Source organism: Mustela lutreola, chromosome 5, assembly GCF_030435805.1.
Source record: "Mustela lutreola isolate mMusLut2 chromosome 5, mMusLut2.pri, whole genome shotgun sequence".
Taxonomy (NCBI): Eukaryota; Metazoa; Chordata; class Mammalia; order Carnivora; family Mustelidae; genus Mustela; species Mustela lutreola.
In genome coordinates, this window is record NC_081294.1 from 30,555,796 (window position 1) to 30,581,629 (window position 25,834).

Here is a 25,834-nt window from a genome sequence, read left to right on the forward strand (position 1 = left end):
CCATTTACCAACGAAATTTTAAAAAGAGGGAAAAAAAAGTATGTATTATTAAATGTAAAAATGTTATTTCAGATTCAGATAAATTCAACCTTAAAAATCTCTCAACAATTACTAGAACTATGTTTCAAACACTTTTATGTTTATAGTATTAGCCAAAATTAAATAGTACATTTTATGTATCTATTTCATTTACATAAAAACATGCACATAAAAAAGCTGGACAGAAACACAAAAATAACATTTACTGTGGTCAAGTGGTAGAATCATGGATTATTCCTCCCTTGATTTCCTAAATTTACTATAATTAGTAAGTCATTTACGTTATACATTATTTTAGTATGTGATTTGAGTAACAGCACATAGTTTTTAATGAACCCTGAAAGGATATCTGATCTATGTCCTTAACAATGTAAGAGTTCACTGATATCACCTTAAAATCTTTTAAAAATTACTTGGCTTCTTTAATGTCACAGGAAAAAAAAAATCTATTTTGGTTTAAACTTACTAATTTTATGACTTCCTCATTTTCTTTACGTAGAATTTTAATTTCCCAGATGACATTTGAGTGATGTGGAAAAACAGAACCCCTGTCATTCCACTTTAGGTGTAATGTGGAAGTTGAGAAATCAGCAGACAAATTCAAGATCTCTGGAGTGTCCGGAATTAAAGCTTCAAAAAAAAAACAAAAACAAAAACGACTTAGTAAAACAAGTTAATTATTTTTCACATTGTAATTCCATTAATCAACTACTTTTAAACTCCATTCCTTCTTGACCAAAAATATCAAGAACAAAAAACAAACTCCTGGGGCACCTGGGTGGCTGAGGTGGTTAAGCATGTGACCCTTCCTTGATTGTGGTTCAGGTTGTGACAGGGTTGTGAGACTGAGCCTCGCATCCAGCTCTATGCTGGTCATGGAGCCTGCTTAAGATTCTGTCTGCTTCCATCCCTCCCTCTGCCCTGTTCATGCTCTCTGGGCTGGAGGGTGGGGGTGGTGTGTGCAAATTCTCAAAGCATGCTGAAAAAAGTGAATGAGTATTTATTTGCATAAACAGCTCCTAATGATTCAACTGTCAAATCTGAGAAAATGATCAAATCCTAGTATGTCTTCTAATACAAATAACCATCACGTTCCCACAAAACTCTAGTGTGATCAGTCTGGAATCTGTAAGGAGGCAACATCAGAGAGAAGTAAAGGGGCTTCCTCTGTATGACTGTGCCTTAGGCCTAAGAAAATGACAGAATATGGAAAGCCTGTTCTCATAGAGCTTTCTGCAGCCTTCCCACTCACCCGGCAGTGTCAGAGCCCCTGATGCTGGCGGGAGTGACCCACTTTGGGATGCTATGAGCCGTTACTGGTTTAGGGAGCTGTGAACTGCAGCGAAACCATAGAAATGACCAAGGCACTGAGTGGGGGAGCCAACAGGGTACTGTGCAGATGTGGGAAATACTCCGCAGGTAAGAAAGTCCTCCAGAAAGGCTAGGTGAGCTGTTGGCACGCAGTGCAGTGCAGGGGGCTGAGAAAGATAAGGTGATTAAGTGGGAGACCACTAGGGAAAGGCTGACCAAAGCAGCAAGGACAGAGATCATGAAGCACTGTCATGTTCATGAGGGATAGGGAAAAGGAAAACAATGGGCATTTCAAAGAAATGAAGGATTAGTATAGTAAGAAAGGGAAACACCTAAGATTTCCTCAAGTTTCCACCCTAGGAAGCAGGCAAAGGAATCACAGACAATGTGCAGAAATAAGAGAGACAGGCTATGGGTGACCAAGTGTCAGGGAGGGACAGAGAGAGGTTTAGTGAGTGGAGGGGTCTGCTGACAGCGAGTGAGAGTGGGGCCCATGGACAAGACTCTCGGAGTGCAGCTGAAGAAAAAGACTTGAACTCAGGACTCAAAGGGGCCAAAGCTTGCCCGAGAGCAGAGAGCTACCAAGTGTCACACCTTTGAGGCACCAGAGAATCCCAGTAAGAATCCTGAGAAGCAGAAGGAAACCAGAGAAGACCCAGCACGGCTGAAACTGAAAGATATGTGTTATCAATTAGGCCAAATCAGAGAGGAAGAGTGAGAAAAGGCCACCAGCATTGGGGAGGGTATGGTTGTTAGTGGGAAATACAAAAGGTAAAGAAAAAAAAAAAACACATGCTCAAGGATACAATAGCTCACAGACAGAAAATGGTAAATTAAAAAAAAAAAAAAAAAAAGGCAGAGAAAGTAAAGTATTCTTTAAAATCTCCAAGTCTCCCTATCTACAGAGGATGGGTAAATTACTCCAATAGTCTGGATCAATGAAAAATGTGACTCTGTTCCATTTTATGAGACGCAGGCTTTGTGGTATGAAAGGCAGACAACGCGGGGACTCTGTCTTCCACGTTCTCTCTTCCGATCCCGGTAAGTGAACCAGAGATGTCCAGAGACGTGCACCCCTGGGCCACCGCTACTTCAGCACCGCCCTATGCAGCACAAGGGCAGCTCAGAGGAGTCCTGGCAAGCCCAGACTGCAGGACTTCACAGAGCTGGGGTGGTTGAGTGTGCTAAGCAACAAAAATGGCAGAGCAAACCAAAATAAATTAGTCTTGGAATTTAAAAATAAGTTCTTGGGACACCTGGGTGGCTCAGTCGGTTAAGCCACTGCCTTTGGCTCAAGTCATGATCCCAGGGTCCTAAAATATATCATATATATACATATACATTATATATATATATATATATATATATATATATATATATATATATTTATATATACTTATTTATATATATTCACACACACACAGAACCCGTGTCGGGCTCCTTGCTCAGCAGGGAGCCTGCTTCTCTCTCTGCCTCTGCCCGCTTGTGTTCTCTCTCTGAAAAATAAGTAAAATCTTAAAAAAAAAAAAAAAAACAAGTTCTTCATAAATTTAACTAAGATGTGCTGACCACAGCGTTCTACACTGGATCTGTATAAAATACTTACAACTGCACAGGAAATTGGACTGTGGCTTCAAAACCTAAGCACCATACAGCACAGTCAATGGATGGCTCTATAGCTACAGGAGGACAGTGGCGGATGCTTCACAGGACAGATTTCAAGTGGGAGGAGCCACTGTATCACACACCAGAAACTCGTGTAACAAATACTGCATGTTAACTAACTGGAATTAAAATAAAAACTTAATCAAACAAAACAAAACAAAAAACAGAAGGAACAAAAAGGAGGATCAAGAAGCGGTCTCGTGCCAGGAGAGGGAAAGATGAAGGTGCCAGTGTGACCACGGAGCAGAGGTTTTGAAGAACACAGTTCTTTCAAATGCTTCAGGCTGTCATGATATAGTAACTTCAAAATTGTGTTTTGAGCACTTACAAGTAAGGGAGCACCTACATGAAGGCAATATTCATCTATTATTAAATGCTCCCTCCCTGGAAAGTACACATAATTTACATTTTATCTCAACAGAAGTGGGCTCCTCTTTAAAACATAAGTCATAGCCAATATTTAAGCTAAAAGACAGTAACAATCACAATTATGCAAATGAAAGGATTACACACACACACACACACTTTCCACTACTTCATAGTACACTTCCTCACAATAAAATGGGAAGTTTCTCTAAGATCACATGAACTATTATTTGCATTTCTTTCCAGCTAAAATAGACACTTGAGGACAATATTAACTTGCTTTCTAGAAGGCAGGAACTTTTCAGCTGGGAAATAAGTCTAATCACTTGTGTTTGTTTATTTTTTAAGGCTGGCACATCTTTACCCATAACCTCCATGCTCTGCTTAAACATCAGAGGATGGGAGCTTTCCCAGCTCATTTACAGGATCCACATTATTGATTTTGTCTCAGCCAGATCCATATTTTCAGGTTATTTTAAGAAACTTAAACACTGCAAGTCTTACGAAGACTTATTTTTGTGTTTGCCCTTGTCAATTGCAAGAGTATTACATATATGTGCATACATTAAATACTTTGCTTTATATGCATGGTGTTGACAGCATCTGGAGAAAATGTTAATTTCTCATACTTTTCTTCAGTAGCGAACTGCCAAAAAACCCAGATCCTCTAACGCACAGGTACAGTTCTCTTTCTTAGCTTCTCCCCAACATAGTAGGTACTCGAAGACCTGCTGACAAATCTACCTCCCTTTTATATTCATCTAGTGTGCTTTTCAATTTTCTTATCAGTACTATCATAATAGTAATAGTGATATCTTATTACTTGGGTACTGTTAATCTAATATTCTAATCAGAATCAGACTCAGTAGTATTAAAACTGCTATCAACAAATTACATGATTCTGTAAAAAAAAAAAAAAAAAAAAAAAAAAAAAAAAAAACCAAACAAGGAACTACTCATCTATTAAGTCATCTAGCATCTGTCTTGATTTGTCCTTCTAATTCTTTCTGTCAAACACTATCATCTTCAAGTAACTTCCCTGCCAGAACCTTCTCCTCAACTCTTGAAAAATCAGACAATACAAACTGGCTCTCAGAGTCCTGGGGAATTTTTTAAAAACCTGGAATAAAATTAAGTTAGATTCTTTATACCGTACTACAAAATAATTCCAGATGGGTAAAAGATTTAAATTGAGCATGGCAACAAAACCAAAAGCTCAGAGAAAAAGAGTGGAAGATTCTACTTACATAAAAATGAAATCCATGTTGTTTAAATTTTAAGCTCAGAAAATTATTTGTAGCAAATATGATAGAATTAATAACCATAATATAGAGAGCTCTTGTGAACCGATGAGGTTCAACACAAGAAAAAACTGAGAAAGGATATAGACCAGAAAAGAATAAAAACAACTGGTAACGTTTAAGTAATCACAAAACAATCTGCAAAAACAAAGTGCTATAACTGGGGGCCATCAGACTGAAATGGCAAAACTAAGAGAAATGGACAACACCCAGTCTTGGCAAGAAGTAAAGAACAGGGTACCCCTCTAATACGATGTTTGTGGAAATGCAAAGAGGCTCCAAAGTTTTAGAAAACAACTGGCAATGGGTATCCAAAGTTCTAACAAGGGGATTCCCAATTTTAGGGATTTAGCCTAATGAAATCATCACACAAATTAGAAACATACATGTGCAAAACATGCTCATTAAAGCATTGGTTGTTAATACTAAAAAAACCAGAAATCAAAATCTCAATGTTAATTATCAATCACGTAACATAATTATGGCATTCAATGGGATATTATGCAGCCTATAAATACAGATTTAGATAACAAACTGAAAAATCTGTGTCTTCTGTTATCAAGTAGTATGAACCTTACTGTTTATATGTATATGCAAAGAGAATATATTTAAGTGTTTTAACAGTATTGCTCTGTGGGTATTGAGATCATGGCTGATCTGTACATTCTCATGTGAATCGCACATTCAGCTGTAGAAAGAAAATAACCAACATGGCTCCTCTCTCTTTATCTTGAAAGGCAGTGAGACAGATGGGAAGTTCCTGGAAAGCTTGCTTTGTTATTATCCTTTTGGAATCTGTTCTATCTCAGACACAGACCATGCCAAACAGGCATCTTATCCATGAAATTGGACAGGTCACCAAGTTAATTGTATTTTTTCCCCTGTTTCAAAGTAAGTCATCCTTGTTAAGTCTCATTATAATGTCATTATGCCGTGCCATGATAGTTGTCAGGAGAGAATAAACCCACCTCCCCCACCAGGGAGCGTCAAGGTTCCTGGGGTTTCTAAGGTCTCACTGTGTAGCCAAATCTCCATCTCCATCAGCCTGGGTCTAGTTCATGACTCCACTCAGCCTGTTACCTATGTCATAGGCACTGAATCAACATCTCTATAAAAGATGCCTGTCACGTGTAAGTCAGTGGCTAGGCACTAGGTACATAAGAGAAATTTCCTGTCCTACTGAACCTATTCTCTTGCAGAAGTGACCACTTAAGTGCCTTATCACATAATACGTTAGTAATGCAACTGTGAGAAAATGCCACAAAGGAGAAGACACATTGCCTAAGAGAATGTTAAGAAAGAACAGGGTCTCCTCTAGGAGGGCAGGGTCAAAGACTACCTCCTATGGCAGGGGACGCCTGAAAAATTCTGGAAGGTATGCAGGAATCAATGAGGCGAACAGGTGACGAGAAAGTAGCCAAATGTGGAAAAGATCGTTAACTCTGTGACATCTACTCTGATTGATTAGACGACAGTCTGCTTCCTTCCCAATCTTGGCTGTGCTCTAGAAGTCACAGTATGGCTGCTGGGGAAAAGCAAGCGTTAGTCTAACAACTGAAATTCAGAAGAAGAGTAAATTTCTGACCATTTTTTAAAGCACTGCAATGCTAAGCACAAAGGCACTGTGCTGAGTTCTTTTATCTTTTTCTTCCCCCCTAAAGATTTTATTTATTAATATCTGAGAGGGACTGAAAGCAAGAGAGAACACAGAGGAAGAGCGGGAAGTAGAGTCACCACGAGCAGTGAGCCCGATGAGGCGCTCCATCCCAGGTCCCTGAGATCGTGACCTGAGCCGAAGGCAGACGCTTAACCCACTGAGCCACCCAGGGGACCCCGTGCCAAGTTATTTTCATGTCAATTTTCTTTTCAAATACTTACAAACATTTTTTTCATTTAGTGTGAATTTACTTATAAGATTTCCAAAATCATACAGACGGTTTATTGTTATTTCATGATCACCAGGTGGAAGAGCAGGGAGCTTAGTATTTGTTTTCTCTGACTGATAACAAGAATGAGACCTGCAACAGAAAAAAAAAAAAATCCAATTTTAATTAGTGGATAAAACCAACAGTGCAATTTTCATAGAAACATGACTAACAGAAAATGCGCTGGAAAATACTTTGTTCTTTCGTACAAAAACACAATAGGTTATACTGCCTTTTAAGACAGAAAAAGGGGAGGTCGATGTAGTCCATCAATGTGGAGGATGAATAACCAGACTGTACCAGAAAGCCGAGTGATAAGTGATAAGGGATGATTATTTCAAGAAACTTGGGATTTGGGCATGCCCTTCATACTTCCCCAACCTTCCCTCTGCAGCCTTACCCAGCGCCGCACATGCCCGCCCCACTACAGCCCTGCACTTCTATACAAGGCCATCAAGCGGTCTCAGGTTGAGTACCTCAGGTCCACAGGTACTGGGGACGGGCACGAAACTGGCTGCTTGTGGCCCCTCAGACACCCACCTCAGTCTGTCAGCTGCTTTCTGTTCTGGCCCAAGTTTCAATGGGAACAACACCTTCTCTTCCACTCAGCTTTCAAAAAAATCTGCCAGTTCCCCACCCATTATCCCTTCAGCGAAAGTTGTTTTTTTTTCTCCTTGGTTCCATGGTCTTTTACATTCACATTTACATTATTTTTATGGCTATTCATCCATATTTATGTATTTTTTTAATTCACATTTCTAACGTCCCATATAAATCTGAGTTCAAGAAGATGGACTCTGTGGTGTCTTGGGTGACCCTGCCCCACACCCCGCAAAGACCTCTTCACATTCTTTACTCAGGAGTCCCGACTTCACCAGGGCGGCTCCCCTCCTGTATGCTCACAGAGGGAGGCTTCCTTAGCTGCCAGTAACATAAAAGCCCTGGAATTCGCTAAATCATGCTATTTCATACATATTTTCCTCCAGGCTTTCTGTCCTTTTTCTGAGAAACTGGGTCTTCACACTCCACAATCACACCTTGGACAGCCTCTCTGGAGGCCCACACCGCTCAACGCGCCCTTCACCTATAATTTCCGTCAGCGCCCACAGTTATTTGTTTCTTGTGAACTCCCGGAGGGCCACAACAGCTTCCTCTCTCTGTGGCCTAAGGTAGTCATTCATGCTATTTACCATTTTTCAGGTTCTCCCCTTCTGGAATCACAGCAGGGCTATACTTCCGGCTCCTTGGAATCAAGGTAGGTAGTAGGGCTTTATTTGCAGAGACATGTGAGTGAAAATCACATCTGTCCCTTCCAGAAGGAAGCTCTGGAAGCAAGCACAGCCTGTGCTTCCTCTCCTCCTGTCTCCATGCACTGGAGGGTGAGGGACCCTCTACTGGTTTGGGGTCCCAAGTAGAGCCTGGGGGCAGAGATGCCAGCCGACCCAAGAAGGACACTGAACACACGCAGGAAATAATCCTTTATTTTCACAGCAGTAAATAAGGAAAGAAGATTTTAGGGCTACTTTTACAACATAACCTAACTCCTCCTGGTTGACAAATATACCAAAAAGCTTAGACTCACGTTCACTGAACCAAAACCAAATGGGAAGACAACACCTGAGTAATACTTAAATGCACACTTATGACCATTTATATAAGGGCCACCCATCCGCAAAACGGGACTTGGAGCTGCCCCGCTGAACTACACTGATGTTGCTGAACCATTCAGAGTCCGGCTAGCATTGGGGAAAAGGAAAAGAATATTCCCATTTGCAGAGAACCCAAACGCCTCACCTCTAGGCTTCAGAGCTCTTGGCCCTCTCCAAGGTTACCTGAGAGGGGAAGGTGGGGTGACAGAACCAGTCGCCGGCCTTCTAACATCCTTTCCCCCTTTCCCTTAATAACAGGAACTCAAGGTTTATCCAGGCACATTGCCCCGCCTCTTATGCAAATAGGCTTCATCATGTGACTATATTCTGCCATTGAGATGCAAGCAGAGGTGTGTGGGACTCCTTAGAGGTCTCCTTAAAGAAAAGCATCCTTTTCCTCACTGCTTCCTGGAATGCAGACAGGACAGCCACTCCTCAAGTATCCTTGAACCAGGAGATCGCATGCTAAAGCTGGCACAGCAGCACGATGAAGAGGGACCTGGGTCTCTCATCCACAACTGTGCCAGCCTTGAACTGCCTACTCCAGACCAGACATTTTCTGTTGAGCAGAGTCAAAACAAGAACCCACCTGATCTAGACCAATGGTTTGGGACACACCAGTAAAACTTCCCTATGGTAGATGAGAATCCAGAGCCTATGAAAGGGGTGTCCTACACTTAATATTCAGATAACGCAACAATCCGTTTTGGCTGGGAGAAGGGTTTTTTCCATCCTGACTGATGTAAGATTCAGATTTTTTAGGAAACAGACAGCTAAGATTTAAAATTTCATTAAACAATTTCCAAAATAAAATCTCTATGCTCTAATATTAAAGACCTTTAGGTTACAGCTCTTCATTTCTCTTACCTGTTCTCAATGCAAACTTCATAAACAGTACCGTGGCCTGCTCCCGAGGGTGCTTTCCAAGAACAGTCCCACACCCGCAAATTGTTAGTTACACACTTCAAATCACGAGGGGCCACTGGAGAAGGAGAAACACACACACACACACAACATGCTTAATAATTTAACTGCAACATGAAAGGCCAACATATCAAACCGTCTTCAGCCGTGAGTATGAGCACCTGTGTCTGCACAGGGCCCATGTTCTTCGTGCAGGGATGAGCCTGCAGTCACAGATGACTAGTTTTCTATTTGTTTGTAGCTGTTGATTAAAAAATGAGAGGAAACCAAAGGAAGTGAGCCAACCACTAGACCACCTAGGGACTGAGCCTCCATCAAAGTCCCAACATCCGCCACTAAGATAAATGGAGTCAAGGATGAGACCCAAAGAGGGCCTGGAAGAATTTTATCTTCAACAGTCCCATGGGCCTCCATCCCTCCCTGCAAATAAAGTAACTCTAAGTAAAAATTACATGTTTCCCATGCCCACAAATACAGCTTCTAAGCACTCCTAGCCACTGCCGCCTCACTGCATGTTACCAGACTGCCACGTCATTGAAACACCACAGCCAATCTTTAAATTTTTACTAAGCAGAGGTGCCTGGGTGGCTCAGTCAGTTAACAATCTCCCTCCCGGCTTGGCTCAGGAGTCCTGGGATCTAACCCTAGGTTGGGCTCTCTGCTCAGCAGGGAGTCTGCCTCTCCCTCTCCCCCTCTCGCTCTCAAATTAAGTAAGATCTTTAAAAATGTTTATGAAGCGGGGCGCCTGGGTGGCTCAGTGGGTTAAGCCGCTGCCTTTGGCTCAGGTCATGATCTCAGGGTCCTGGGATCGAGTCCCACGTCGGGTTCTCTGCTTGGCAGGGAACCTGCTTCTCTCTCTCTCTCTCTCTCTCTCTCTGCCTGCCTCTCCATCTACTTGTGATCTCTCTCTGTCAAATAAAGAAATAAAAATCTTAAAAAAAAAAATGTTTATGAAGCATATTATATTTAAACAGTAATGAACTCACAAAGTCTCTGAAAAATATTTTTTTGTGTAAGCCTAAACAACTGAAGAGTAACTCAGTTGGTTAACTCAAAATATTATAATCCTATTATAATCCTAATAGTATTTATTCATACCTGTGAAGGCTACATTGGCACCACACAATGAAAAGCTTGTCATGTTAGAATGAAAAGAGAGGAGGTGGTACCATGTAAGAGGGAGAACAAAAGGAAAAAGGAAGGAGGAGCAAAGAGGAGGAGGAAATAAAGTAATCAGAGTAAAAAAACATTATTCCATCTCAGACCTTCTCTGTTAATGTCTCTGAAAAAGTTTTTTTTAATTTTTACATGACTGACATGACATTTATGGTAGCAATAAATTATAAAGCTACTTATACGTGACAGAAAACAAAAACAAAAACATTAGAATCACTCACATTAGAAATCATCATAATGATACTTAAGTTATTTAACAGTGATCTCGGGGGGAAAAGAGGCTATCTGTTTAATTATGGAAATAATACACAAACTAAATACAGGGGCAAAAGGATGATAATGTTCTTTATAGGAATGAGCTAGGGAATACCATCTACACAAACATTCTTAATATATTTAAGGAAGATGAATACAATGTATTATTAAAGAGATTTAGATTTCATTTATATGACATTCAGAAAAGCAAAATTATAGACAGACACTAGGCCAGTGCTGGCTGGAGGCAGGGAGGAGAAAAGAGCTGAGTACAGAGGAGCATGGAGAATTTTCTGGAATGGGGAGTGTTCTGTTATTTTGTGCTGGTGGTCACATCACTACACATTTGTCAAAACTCGCAGAATTTTATCCCAAAAGGGTGAACTGTACTGTATGTAAATTAAACCTTAATTTTTTTTTTTTCTGGGGAAAGACTATTTAGGTCTGTATTTACAAGCCTCTTTTTAAGAGAGAAGAAACAGAATACATTGGGGAAAAAAATGACGATAGAGAAATGGATTTTAACCACAGAAAACCTGAAGGGGTCAATAAAGACACAAGATCACCTCATAATCAAAATAATAATGGCAAAAAATAGCAATGGCATTGCAATCAGTTCATTCTCTAAGACTGAGATGCACTTACCTCTCTTCTGGCTATTTACTTGGTTCATTAAGTACAGGAGAATAAATGTTAGTAAGAGCCACTGGAAATGTGGTGTCATCCCCATTCTTTTACTATCCATCACCCAGGAGGGTCTTCTTAAACGTGAGGAAAGGTTCATCATCCGTGCAAAGCAGTCAGTCCTGGACGAGAAGAATTTCAAATGTGTTCAAAATGCTGCAGAGACACCTCTTGGGCTGTGCACAGCACCACAGAGAGTGGATACTGACAGATACTGACGGGTACTGACATGTACTGTACGTTAGTAACTTTGCAGACTAACTAGACCCAAGCTGCCTTGGCTTTGGGGGATGTCAATAATCGAACACAGCTGTAGCTTTTGTGATCCATCACAGGGTCAGTTTTCAAATGGCAGGTTTCAAGTTCAAGATTATAACCAAACAATGTATTTCTCAGCTCTCCATTCCAATACTACTACTACACTGTAGAAAAGCAATACGTGAAACTGAAGTTTTGACAATTTTCAATTATCTATGGAATGACATTTTTAAGTTCAATTAATATAGTCACTTATGACAAGTAGTGTCTTTCTTTTCATTTACACTATGATGTGAAGTTTCTATTGCATGTAAGAAAAAATCAGGTTAAATAACAGTATAGGGAGTTCACAGATGTGGCTAAAACAGTGCCCAATACACACAAATGACTAAGATGTAACAAATATTACAACGATCATGGGAAAGGGACCACTGGTAGACAAGAGATGTCCACTCCTACAGACGAGCAGGACTGAAGCCAGTGTGCCATGGGGAAAGGGATGCCTTGTAGGCAGGAGCTGTTCAGCCTAAGAGCTCGAAAGACACTTGTCAGCAAATGACCAGAGACAGACTACCAAGTGCTGGGTCCCCATTCAGGCACTGGAGGATCACACTGAACCAAAGTCCCAGCCCTCAGGGAGCCTGGAATCTAGCTGGGAAATACATATATATAAACTACTAAGAAATTTAAGATTTTTTTTTTCTAAGATTTTATTTATCTGACAGACAGAGACAGTGAGAGAGGAACACAAGCAGAGGGAGTGAAAGGGGGAGAAGCAGGCTCCTGCTGAGCAGGGAGGCGGATGCGGGGCTCCATCCCAGCACCCTGGGATCATGCCCTGAGCCGAACGCAGACGCTTAACGACTGAGTCACCCAGGGGCCCCTGCACTGTTGTTTTCATCAGGGGGAAATCCATGATCTGATCTGCACTTTGGGAAAATTTCTGTAGCTGCTACATGGAGGTGGACTCCAGGGAAGAGCAGAGGTAGGGAAACCAGAGCCAGGTGAAACCACCAGTGATGAGGACTAGGGTTCTAAGAGCAGACGTGGAAGAGACAGACTCAGCATCTGTTCTGGAAATGGCAGGGTCTTCCCACTGTGCTAGAGGCAGGACAGTGTGATGACTTAAGAACATGAACTGGACATCTGACCTCTATACATATTTTTTACTACTGTGGACATTGCTGCTGTAAACACTGGGGTGGCATGTGCCCCTTCAAATTACTATTTTTGTATCATTTGGATAAATATCTACTAGTACAATTGCTGGGTCATAGGGTAACTCTATTTTTAACTTTCTGAGGAACCTCCATGCTGTTTCCCAGAGTGACTACACCAGTTTGCATTCCCGCCAACAACCCCTGAACTAGAGGGTGTAACGCTAAGCGAAGTAAGTCAGGCAGAGAAGGACAAATACCATATGACTTCACTCATTATGTGGAATTTAAGAAAGACGACACATTAACACAGAGTAAGGAAAAGAAAAATAGAGATAAAAGCAGAGAGGGAGGCAAACCATACGAGACTTAACTAGAGGGAAAACCTGAGGGTTGCTGAAGAGGTGGGAGGAACGGGCTAAATGTGTGAGGAGCATTAGGGAGGGCACTTGTTACCATGAGCACTGGGTGTACATGCAACAGCCCCATCACTAAATTCTACCCTGAAACCAGTAATGCAATATATGTTAACGGACTTGAATTTAAATAAAAATCTAAACAAAACAAAAAAATGGACTGGGGCTCCTAACTCTGCTACTTATTATATGGCCTTAACCTCTCCATGTCTGGATTCATGGGTGGAGTGGGGATAGTAACTGTATTTTCCGTACGTTTGTTGTAAAGATTAAAAGAGTAAATGTGTAAGGCACTTAGAGTGCCACACATGCACCAGGTGGTGTAAGTTTATTTAGTGGGCTGTGGGACATACAGGGAGAGGAGAGGAAGCAAAGACGGCTATGGATTTGGTGGAAACACAACGACGGATGGCTGGTGGTGCCATATAAATGCTCTGCAGGTACGCAGAGGAGACGGCAGTGACTTACTGTTCACAGGCTGTTTACAGACCGTCTGTTTGTATCAGACATCTGTTTAAGGACCTCAACCTTGACATGTTCCTACTCCTGAAACGGAGACATCCTCTATAGAATGTGAAAGAACTGCCCAGGATTTGAGAGCAGCTAACAAAGACACAGATGTCCAAGAAAAAAGGCTTCCACATCTGACACTGAGGGATTCCTCAGAGCAATGATGCTCCTATCCACTCTCGCTGAACGAGGCCGCCAGCTGACAAGTCCTCCCAATGCACTGAGAACTCCAGGTCAGACTGAGCAGGGCCTTGTTTTTATGCTGGAACAGACAACAAAGGATCATAAAACAGACAAGCCAAGCTTAAAACAATAAAAACAAATTCAGAACAAAGAGGTTCCCTAGAAGGAAAATAAAAATTACTCCCGGAGAGAATAGGGATAATGCAGAAAAGAGGAGACCTAAAAAAACCAGGAAATCCACCTCTGAGTAGACTCCCAAAGTGAATACAGCATAGCCATAAAAACTCGAAGAGGATGAGGACGCCTGGGTAGCTAGCTCAGCTGGTGGAGGGTCTGCCTTGGGCTTGGGTCATAATCGCAAGGTCCCTGGATGGCGAGCTCCGAGTCGGGCTCCCTGCTCAGTGGGAGAGCCTACTCCTTCCACCTCTCCTTCTGCCGCCCCCCCTGCTTACACTCTCTCCTTCAAATAAATAAATAAAATCTTTAAAAAAAAAAAAAAAAAGAAAGAAACAACTAAAAGAGGATTCAACGAAAAAGGAATAACGAGAAATAAAAATAACTTACAAGTTAAATGTATTGGTTGATATTAAAAATTTTTTAAAGACAGAACATTGAGCAATCTTTCAGGGGGAAAAAAAGAGACAAAAACAGAACATGTGAGAAGAGATGTTAAGAACAGGGACTTGATATTGGAAAAAAGATCCAACATCGTAACAACTGGAGCCCACAAGGATAATTCAGAAAACACTTTTCTTGGCAAAAGCAGATGGCAAGACCTCCTCTTGGCTCTTGCTGAGTACTGTCAAAATTTGTCTCAGGAGACAAATCTCGAGTAGCTTACAGAATTATAACCCAAACAGGCACATATTTCCAAAAGCATTCAATCAACTATTTGCTAGCCGAATGACTCCCTAGTCATTTCCAAAGTCACTGAGCTTACAGAGTAGAATGAAAACATATTCACAATGCCAGGTGCTAAAGTTATAGAATTCCATGGCACGTGCAGGAATAACTGAATAAAGGAGCCCCAACTATGACCAAACCAGAACGGAAACCATCACAAACCATATTCACGGCTGAACATCCTCCTGAAATGAAACCAGCCCCTCACTACAGGTTTGCACTTGTTCCAGGAGAGAGGTGTGTGTCCCATGAAGTGACAGGGCAGGTCCGAGGCCGCGGAGCTCTGGACCAGGTCCTGGGGACACGGGACTCTCATGCTGGCTCCAGGGCTACAGAGCAGCAAATCCCTCAATCCCTCCCGGCCTCAGGCTCAGGAGCGAGGGCACAGTGGCCACTTCTGCTCAGGTCCACAGGAGAAACTTCGCAGAGTTAAGGTGTTAATACTGCGCTCCCGCTGACAGGCGAGGAGCAAGCAGACAGACTGACACAAGGTCAGCGCCAGCGGCGGGTGCCAATCAAGGACACGACACCACTGAGAAGGTCAGCGAGGGGCAGACGGGGTGCAGGGTCTGCTTGGGGACAGCAGGACCAATGACGGTGTCACCAACATCTGCTTAACTGAACACAGGCAGGATGTAGAGAAAACTCTCTTCTGTCGGTAACATTGATGTAGAAAATGGTGAGTGTGTCACTTAAGTCATACAACATTATGCTTGTGATCGATCTGACTTCTCTGCTAAGCAAAAATTTTGAGTGGACTCACTTGAGGCCAGGACAGTACAGGAATAGAATGTTCTAAAGTATTTTAAGGGAAAAAGGACCAATGAACCTTGTCTCTGCTCCCTTCGAATAGAAACATTGCCAGAATTTACTATTTTCCCCACTGATGCCTTATTCCTAGAGGAGCACACATTTTTAGAGAGTTTCTGAAATTAGGATCATGGTCCCTTGCTGCAGCCGCAGAGGGCGAATCCAAGTATCCGGAAGGCAAAAGGAGAGCAACTCTGCCCACAGGTGATGCAAACCGGAGCTCGTCAGCCTCACCTAGAGGGGGCAGCAGTGGGCCTCGTTTTGCCAGACTTTTCTGATTTTTCAAGTCAAAGTAGAAACCTGGGAATTTCTATGAAACCCTCAAATTTGTATTTAAGGAACGAATTTGTAGTTTTTAAATATTCTAAAAGCCAAACAAAATAGATCTTCCGACTGTATCCCACCCGCGGGCCACTGGTCTGTATCCTATGCAACATAATTATGTTAAAGGATTAAAAAAATGTCAACAAACCTTCTTTTTAAGGAAACTGATCAAGCAGAATCAATTTATAAAACTGTTGGAATGGAAAGAAAAAAAAAACAAAAAACCTGTTCTTTGCTTATTTTGTTTATGTTGTATCCTGACCTCAGCCTTAGGTTGTGACAGACCAACCCCTCGTGCAGAGCTTTCTGGCCCCTCTTGTGAAAACGGAACGTCACAAATGCACTGTGTTTTGCTTTCTCCTCTGCCCTGAGTACTCGGGCTCCAGCCTACATGAGGTTTTGGTCTTTTCCGGCCAGGATAGTTAGAAAAGAGAGCTGGAAGAGGAAAGTAAAGGCAGAGGAGGACCAGAAACTGGGCTCCAGGCAGATTTGGTTTAGTCTGTGTTTTTCTTTTTGGTGGGGTGGGGAGGGGAAGGAGAAATGTGGAGAGCTAGCGCATTCTGCGGCAGGACTCTCCCGCACCAAGGTCAGTAGGAAGAGGCCTGAGAAGCACCTGTGAGGTCAGGAAAACAGAAAATGAAGAGGATCCAGAGCATCTTTTACCTCAAGAGTCTATCCTGTTGCCATCCCAATGAGACCCTTGTCACTGCTTCACAAAAGGAACTGCACGCTGGAGGGAGAAAAGCCACTTAACTACAAGGCAAGATAAACATGTCCCTGCACATCACCAAACCTGCAGGAGAGGAGATGCTGGTATGTTTACCCCTAGCGAGGGAGACTGAAATGTAAAGTAAACAGTATCCATATTGCTCATTCATACTCTTAGTACCCCTTCTTTCCTCTTTTCTATCAGGGGAGAAAACTACTGTTGAAAAACTGGGACCAGCAGCCTCTCTCCTAACTGCATTCCTCACTTCCAATAACCACCCCCCCCCCGCCACACACACAAACACACACACACACACACACACACACACACACACGATCTTCAGTTCCTGGAGCACTGCCTCTGAAGGCAGCTTTTCAGGAACACACACTGCAGTCAGGGAGACTCGACTGTATTGTAGTGAAGTATCGGGATTTAAGCAGAGTGAGACATACCAATGAGAAACACAAACCTGGCCATTTTGGGAAAGCCGACTGTGACTAGACGTGTAGGGAGACAGTGAAGGTTTTTTCAGGAAGAGAGAAGCTTGAAGGAAGCAGTGTTTTCAAGGGATTAAGAAACCAGTGCAATAACAAAGACACAAAGAATTATATACTCAGCTGCAAGAAATTGAGTTCTCCAGGAGCCGACCAAGTACGCAGTAGAGTGAATTTACAGTTATACCAAAGGACGCCATGGAGAGTAACTGTATAAAAGAAAATCTTAAGAGCTGTCAGGGAGAGGAAGGGCAGCTGTACACGGACTCCGAAATGAGAGCCTGGGACTCTGGCCCAGGACCGTGGGACTTGCTGCCGTGAGCCCAACAAGTCCTCCTCCACGACACAGGGACAGTGCCGGTGCTATCTTCACAGTAGGCTGCCGGGACAGAGAGAGTAGACACGGGGTGTGTGGTCCCCAAACACAGTGGGGGGCTGGAGGGGGACAGCAGACTTCCTAGAACTAAAGGCTAAAGAGAGCAGCTCCAACATTGCACGGTAAAATGACTTTCATACGTGAATTCTATACTCAAGCTACTAACTGAGAGGATAAAACACATTTTATAAAGCTATGCCAGAGCTCAAAAGATACAATTTCTACCAAAAAAGTGAGTTAGGAAACAAACAAAAAAAAAAAATGAGAAAACGAGAAAAACAATCCACAAAACCGTAGCCCCGAGCCCTCCCAAGCTGCCACATCCCTTTATGACTCCTTACATTTGCACAAATTTTCCTTCTGCCTGGAATTCCTTTCTGGACTGCTCTCTGCCCCCTCACCCAGGGAAACCCTGCCTGGCGATAGGAAGAGCCCACGGTGGCCTCTGAGATCCTTCTGGGGTTCCCCAGCAGGTCAGCTGCTCCTTCTGTTTCCACAACATGTCAATGACCTACTCCAGGGCCTTCACAATGTGACCCGCTGCCAGCCCTGCTGTCAATGAAGGTTTCCCAGGACCCAGACATGCCCATGTGTCTGCGTGCCACACACACACACAACACCCCCCAGCTGCTTCCACGTTGAGTGTTCAGACTGCACAGCTTCCACAGACACTTGCAGGACCGGCAGAGTCTGAAATACTCGCGTACTACCCGGCCCCTTCCAGAAAGCCTGCTGACCCCCACACCAGGGCAGCACTTCCCGATTCTGTCATTCCTCCAGCAGCAGGTAAGAGGATGCTGCCTGCTCTGGGTTCACCGTGAGCCCTGCGACCCAGGGCAGTGCCTGGCACTAGGCAGACCTGCTCCAAAGTGGGCTGCTGGCTGAGCCAAGCACAGCCCAGGCTGGAACCCAAGGCAGAGCTGTGGTTCCCAAACCGGGCCCAGAGGTGCCTGCGAGGCACAGAGGCCAGTGAACTGGGGTATCTCGATGTACTTTTAAGCTGTCAAAAGAAAACAGCAACATCACTGTCCGTCACTGTCAGAACCTTCAGCTCAAGGTAGTTAAGTTTCAACACCAGGCCATACTTCCCTCTCTCAATGATCTTGTATTTTGCAAAGACAGGGTCACTGGTTACTACAATAAAACACAGGCACCATCCATTCAAAAATTCATGTAGAAATGGGAACAAGGGTGACAGTGTTCGACCCGTTCCCAAGGTTTGAGAAGCTACGCAGTGCTCCACAGTTCACACATGCAGCTTTTTAAGAAAAATAAAAATCGGATTTTTAAGAAAAATAAAAATGGGATTTATCTTTTTAATTGTTATGCATTATTTTTCCAAACTGCTACTCCAGTGTCAGGTCATAAATACTAGGTTGCTTGGAATTTAGTACCTCCTAAGAACTGTGAGGCGTTTCTCTTGACCGGGCGGGGGGGGGGGGTGGGGGAGCGCCGCAAAAACAAAGAGACACCGAGAGCCTTGTGAACCCCAAACGTGGGAATCCTACTGTCATCTGAATCCGCAGGCGGGAAAATAATCCTACCACGGACCTTCTGCTGTGTTACAGATCTTTGTGGACTCTGCAGGGGAACGTGTTTCCCCCAAAAGAAGCACAGTTATTTCTTGGTCTGTGACTTTGTTTCTCAGGATCCTTAGTTCTTCTCCTTCAGTTCTGGCGATCTTCACCCCAGGGAGACGTCCCCGTTCACTGAAGAGCCCACTCACTATGAACTTGAGCAAGTCAGAACAAATGTGAGTACCTCACTCGGGTGCTCGAATCCTTTGAGGTGCTCGAATCCTTTGAAGTCTTCCCGCTGCTCCAACATCAAGCTCCTGGCCAGCCTCAAGGACAAACCCCTCCAACAGTCTTCTCCGCTCCACCCTACAGCAGGCTGACCACCTCCGGCTCCCCACATTCCCCACAGGCCTTAGGGTCTCCCCTCAAACCACTGCCTCTGTGGGATGGGCCCCTTGGCCTTCTCCATGTGCTCCAGGATCCGCCCGCAGCTCCGCCACGCCGCGCTGACCAGTGATGTCTCCACGCTCGCCTCTGCCCTCCTTGGGGTTGTCAGCGCACTGGGCCTGCACAAGCCGTCAATGAACACTTATGATGTCTAGCGACAAAAATGAACTTGCTCTTGCCTCCTCCCACAGGGTGAAACACCCTATTATTATGCCAAAGAAAGGAGCTGAAGGACACCACTCCTGCCAAGAGGGATCTTTAACTTGCTGGGGGAAAAGCCGAAGAGCAGCCAAACTTCAAAAAAGGATCTGAACAGCTCTGCTCCCCACTACCTGGTTCCCCACACTCTCACCAACAGCAAGATGATTATTATTATTTCCTTAATCTCTTCCAACTCTTAGGCCGTAAATGGCATTTCCTTGACTATGGAGTCAGAAGTACGTTTCATAGGTCTATTGGTAATCCTCAATGCTTTATATGTAAGATGCTTATTCTGTCTTTTGCCCATTTTTTTCTAATCAGACATTAATCTTTTCTTCACTGCTTGATAAGAAACAAACCCTAACACCATACCATAGCATGCATATGAACTGGTACCAGCATTGCAAATATTTCCAGTTTGTTTCCTTACTTTTCAGTGAGGTTTCTGTTCGACTTTAAGTCAGATTTCCCAATTTCATCCTTTATGGTTTCTGACCATGAACTCTTCTCATGCCAAAGCCGTATAAATGGTCACCTATACAGTTTCCCAGTCTATCTAAGCCTTTTTACATGTGAAAATTTAATCCATATGAAATTAATTTGGATGTAGGACGAGAGTCAGGAACCCAGGCTCCCCCCAGTCCCCAAAGGTCACACTTAGCCTAACACCATCCATTAAATGATCCGTTCCTTCCCCCGCGGACTAGAGATGCCCTGAAGAGAGCGCTTCTCCTCCGCTTCCTGGGGGGACTCCCTTATTAGCCCACTGCTCGCTCTTCACTGAACTGCATTACCTATTCTGCCGCTTACATCGTTCACAACTCATGATCTCCGCATCTGTACTTCCAGGACTGGCCTCTTCCCATTTACAGATTAACCCCGTGCCCACTAGGCAACTGTTTGCTTGTCTATACACCCCCAATTCAAAGGAGGTCCTGCAGGAGTGACAGAATCTTTTGATGCTACATATCCACTTAGATAGCTCTTGGATCCCTCAAAATCTCCACAGGTATCAAATTACACTCACCTTCCCTTCCCGACCTGCTCTCTTCAGTCCTGCTTCAGGGCCCGAGTCTTCTCCTGGGTCACCCCAGCGAGAGTAACCCTAACTCCTCCTCCTTCCCCAGCCCTTCCACTGACTGGTCAGCTCTCCCTCCTAAAGGCGACCTGTCTCACTCCCTGTCCCTCACGCCTCTCTCCACATCCCCTGGCTCTGGCAGGCCCTCAGCAGCATCTTGGCCCAAGAACCTGAGTGCTGGCTTAACCCACCCCGTGGCCTCCAGCTTCCACAGTGACTCTCCTGACTTTGATTAGCTTCTCCGTCTCTGACCCTCACTGTCCCTTCAAGCTCCAACCAGCAGCTCCGACTACAGGTCCGAAGTCAAAGTCAAACTTCAGCCCCACAGTCTGATCCTCCCCTTCGGCTGTTCTTGGGGCATCTTTGCCTCCTGCCTCTCGCAGACATCTCGTCGTGTTCCCGCTGCCCTTCGCTCGGTTTTGAGTTCAAGCATTTCTCACCCCACACCAGGTACTATGGACACTACTCTCTCCTTTCCCCCCACCCTCTCTTCCCATTAATTATGAGCTGCTGAAGAGCAGAACTTATCTTTACAACTCTCTTGCATCTAAAGGATTTTTTATATGCACTATATATTCCAGATCTATTTAGTGAATTGAACAAATCCATCCACACAGTGTCTTTGGGGAGGACTGAAAATACTTTGGTGACATCCAATTGTTTCTTTAACATTCTGAAGAGAAAGTTGAACGGTAGGCTTTTGAATACACCTGTCGGCTACAGAAAACTTTATGAATAAAAAAATAAAATTGGGTCAAATTGTTGGAGGCTTTAAAAAAAAAAAAACTAACATAGAGTTAAATGATCTTTAAAGTCCTTTCTAAATTCTAAAAGGGAAACACATACTATGTAATAATTTTGTGTGGTTGAAATGCTGGTTTTAGCGAAGTCCTCTGTGATAATACAGAACTTTACAAATATTATTTTTCAGACACCATGCACTGTTAATGCACTATTTACTATAGTCACTGTTTTAAGTTATTTAAATGCAATTATCAGATTGAAGCCCCATAACCATCCGATGAGGTCAGTATCATTATTCTCCCCTTCTTTTTAACAAGGAAAATGAGGCACAAAGAGGTTTTTGACACTTGCCTGAGGTCACACAGCTATTCAGGGGCAGAACTTGCATCTGAATCCAGGCCTGATTACCAACTTCACCTCTGCACCGTGACACAAAAATGAAAAACGTGGTGTGGAAAACTCACTGAACCGGAGTCGCGAGTCCTGGGCTTCAGTCCCTAGTCCACCACGGCCCAGGTGGCAGGTATGCGACCTTAAATGACTCTCCTCACCTCTCAAATCACACAATGATGATCCAGGGCCTACCTTCCCTATTTTCCATATGCTAAGAAATGCAGAGCTGTTTTAGTCTTGGGACACCTTGTCACCTTGAACTAGCAGATCTGGAATGCCAGGAGGGACGCTGCTCTCCTCCACGCTGCCCAGCTGACCACTGCTCCTGGGGGGCGAATTCCACCTGCTCTCCCAAGCACTGCCAGTCATCACATCATGTCCAAGGTCAAACAGCCTACGTTCAGGGAACAAAAGAGCAAATGGCTACCACCTTCCTATTCTCCTCCCAACTCTGAAGTACGCTCCTACCTGGTTAACTCTTTAACTCAGCAGACAAGTGCAAACTCAAACCTACTTGGAGGACCAGCGCGATGCAGTGAGTGAGGCCGGCCACAGGGACGAACACAGAGTGCACAGCTGTGGCGGATAGCTCCCAGATGCGGCCTTATTCTAGACAACTGCCATGTAGGAACATGGGTCCAGTGCAGTTGAGACCTTCAAGGGTTTCAAAAAGGGACAGGGATGCAGGTTTGGTTTGGTTTGGTTTTGTAATGTGAAATCGCCTTATTTTTAAATGCTGGCAAGTACTTCTTTATGAAACACTATGTGGGCCAAAGAAAACACATCTGTAGGCCAAGTACAGTTCGTAGGGCACCAGTTAACAACCTGTTTTCAAAATGTATTGGCATTAAAAAATTCTTGACTTGCTGTTGAAATAATCTTAAAATATAAACTGTTTCAAGATTTGTATTTCAGTGTACAGATATTGACGAAAATGCGCCTGAATGTTTTCTTAACATTCTTTGGGGCTGGACTCTCAAAGCTCTCCTTTCCCAAAGAATTCAAATGGTCCTTTTCTGTTCTTCAGGGTATTATTTCATTCCAGATCTCCAAGTGCTAAACATCACCTTAGAATGCAAATGCTTCTCAAAAGAAAAAAAAAAAAAAAAGGAAAAAAAGAATGAAAAGAGAAACTTTAGCTTTTGACCACCATCAGCAGCATCTTCAAAGCTTTTACAAGCCCAGGACTTCATCTTATACTCACTTGAAACTTCTAACAGAGTGGAACAGAGAATGAAAAATGCAACAGAATTGATTTCTGGCCAGACTGTTTGGGAAAGGGATGTTCTGTGGGCCGTACTATCAAGAAAGCAGATTCTACAGACGAGAGCCACGTGCGCTTGACGCTGATCCCGGGTAAGAAATACAGAACATGTCAGAAAAGGGACCCTAGGCCAAAGTACTTCAGCCCCAGCGCACCCCCTCACCTGATGAGGATGCCCACCTGGGAAATCAAGCACCAGAAACAGGAGGTATTTGAAGAGTATCTCTTCTAAATGCCTGAAGGGTCCTTACGAGCAAGAGATACAGGTTGTAGACGAAAGAGTAAAGGGTTTTTTTCACTACCACATGCTCAACCTTACTGGAGGGGGGCTAATGATTGGATGCTGGACAAAGATTAACAGACATGACAGTTCTGCTTTTCTTGACCTTTTCAATAATGAACTGGATGCTGACACAGGAATCACATTCATCAAATCTAAGGATAAAAAAATGGGCAAAACAGCAAATATGTTGCATTTAAAAATGAGGATCCTAATAAACTAATTCAGTCAACTAGTCCAAAAGATAATTTAGCAGTGCTCATTTCAGGGTCCGAAATCAAATGATGCAGAGGCTGACGACGGCATCCCATGCAGAAAGTGAAACACAGGCCGGGAGAGACATGATTTAGCAGTAACACATGGGAAAAACAGACGACGGATCAAGTAGAATGGACCAACAATGGCATGTAACTGCTGAAACAGGGACAAGGACAGCTCTTGTGTGTCATTTCACCACAATGCCTAAGACCCTGTCCTCCAGTGGCAGCAAATTGGGAGGATTCACTTCCAGTCTGAAAAATCAGCCAGTAGGTAATCCAACAGGAAGGTGTTCTTCATTCCAAACCTAAGCGGTTACTGTCTTTCCTACTGCCCAAATCGTTTAAAGTTCTTGCTTCAACATAAATCTCACTCCACATGGTCTTATCCCATCTCTCCGTGGGTGTGCCTGCTCCCAGCTGTCTTCTCAGCTTCACTGAGGGACAAGTGACCGAACAGGATACATCTCACGTGTACAACCTGCTCATGTGATGATATACACAATGAAATGACAACACGATCAGGTTAACAGACATGTCTACCACCTCACAGTTACCTTTTTGTGTGTGGAAGGGGTAAACGCGCTTAAGATCTGGTCCCATAGCAATTTTCAAGCATACATTACGAACTTAACTACAGGCACCATGCTGTCCATGAGACCCCCAGAACTCCCGCATCTTGTAACTCAAAGTTTGTACCCTGTGGCCAACATCTTCCAGACTTCAACTGCTCCCTATTTTATAATACCACCCACGCTCAGGGACCTCTTGAACACTTAGCAACCTAAGGGTAGGGCACCAGCAGATCTGTGTTCGGGAGCTCTGAGGACATGAGAATGCTTCTGCTGAGTCTACTCAGAAGCTTCAAGAAAGGGCAGGGCAGACTGGGTATGAGAGGAGCTTGCTGTCTTCCCACTGTGTGTGCTGCTGGTGTTAAGAAGGAAAATCCAGACAGACTTGAGGGACTGGGCCTGCTGGGGACCTCTTCCCCTCAGCCTAGGCGACTGCAGGGCTCCTCACTGACTCTGGATTCCCAAGCCTTCCACGGCACAACCAGGAGTCATCTTTCTGAAATGCTGGTCTCATGTGCCTGAAATTTTCCATCACTCTCCTGACCCACTGGAAAAGGGGCCAACTTTAGCTGAGACACAAGGCTCTCCACTGCTTCATGCCACCTAACCTCCCACCTTTGCCCACATTGCCCCTGTGCTCGGGTCCCACCAAATATGCCAGACTGGGCTGTCCTGTGTGTCACCGCACATGATGTGTGCTCTGCCCAGAATCTGTCCTTGCCCATTTAACAAAGAGCAACACACCCTTCCAAACTAAGCTCGCGCTGCCCCACATCCAACGTCCCCCACTGTCTTTTATTATTGGTCTCCAGAACGGAGACAAATTTCAGTTGCCATTTACTATCTAGATTGTCACTGTTGCCCACCTCATAGTAAAAGATATTTCTTATTGTCTCTCCCAAAAGCACAAAGACAGCAGGCAGATCAGACCCACTCAGCCAGGCACCTGACCTTCACTGCACCTGTAAGCATTTGAGCTTCTGATCCCAGCAATACACCCCTTGGAATATCTGAGAAGAGCAACCACAGCCCTGACTATGCGGCAGTGAGCTGAAAAGTTCCCAAACAGAGACATCTGTACTTTTATCAAAGCTGGCATTTGAGAAAAGGCAAGCGGGCTAAATGCAATGTCTACCCAACAGCCTCCTGTCTGCATGTCAACATAGCCTGGCTGCTCTCTTCTTGCCAATACATACCCAGTCCGTCCCACTGAGAGAGAGAAAGAGCGCTTCTTTCTGGAAAGCGATCGCCCCTCAACCACAAAAAAAAAAAAAAAAGGAAAGCTACTGCTGGTTCCAGTGGGGGCGGGAAGGAGGGAGTAAGGTGGACCATGGAAAGAAAGCAAGAGAGCAGGCAGAAAAAACATGAGATAAGTGACAAATAAAATGTTGGTTCTGCTGGTGCCTCTGACCTGTGACATGACTTAACCTTCTATGCATTTTAGAGGCACGAGGAAAAAAGACTGGTGAAACCATCTTCTTTTATTAGGGCCAGATGAGGGAAAACATGAAATGCAAGGTCACCGCTTGTCATGAAAGTTCTGAGGCTTCCTTCGTGACTGCTGCGGCTACTTTAGGTCAGAATTTGTCAACTGCTGCCAACTTCAGAACTGTCCTCGCATTAGGAAATTCCAAAATTAATGCCGT

The 25,834-nt window shown here is 43.9% G+C and overlaps 1 protein-coding gene across 2 annotated transcripts in view; it reads right to left on the reverse strand.

The window, feature by feature from the left end:
- The window catches only part of LIFR (LIF receptor subunit alpha), a 77,314-nt gene that overhangs the window by 42,500 nt on the left and 8,980 nt on the right, over positions 1–25,834 (reverse strand). For both annotated transcript variants that reach the window (XM_059173834.1, XM_059173833.1), the window contains exons 2-5: positions 11,257–11,417; positions 9,124–9,238; positions 6,561–6,700; positions 506–669 (exon numbers count right to left, since the gene is read on the reverse strand). In XM_059173834.1, the coding sequence (XP_059029817.1) occupies positions 506–669; positions 6,561–6,700; positions 9,124–9,238; positions 11,257–11,398 (561 nt within the window). In that variant the 5' untranslated portion in view covers positions 11,399–11,417. The remainder of the gene's footprint in view (positions 1–505; positions 670–6,560; positions 6,701–9,123; positions 9,239–11,256; positions 11,418–25,834) is intronic.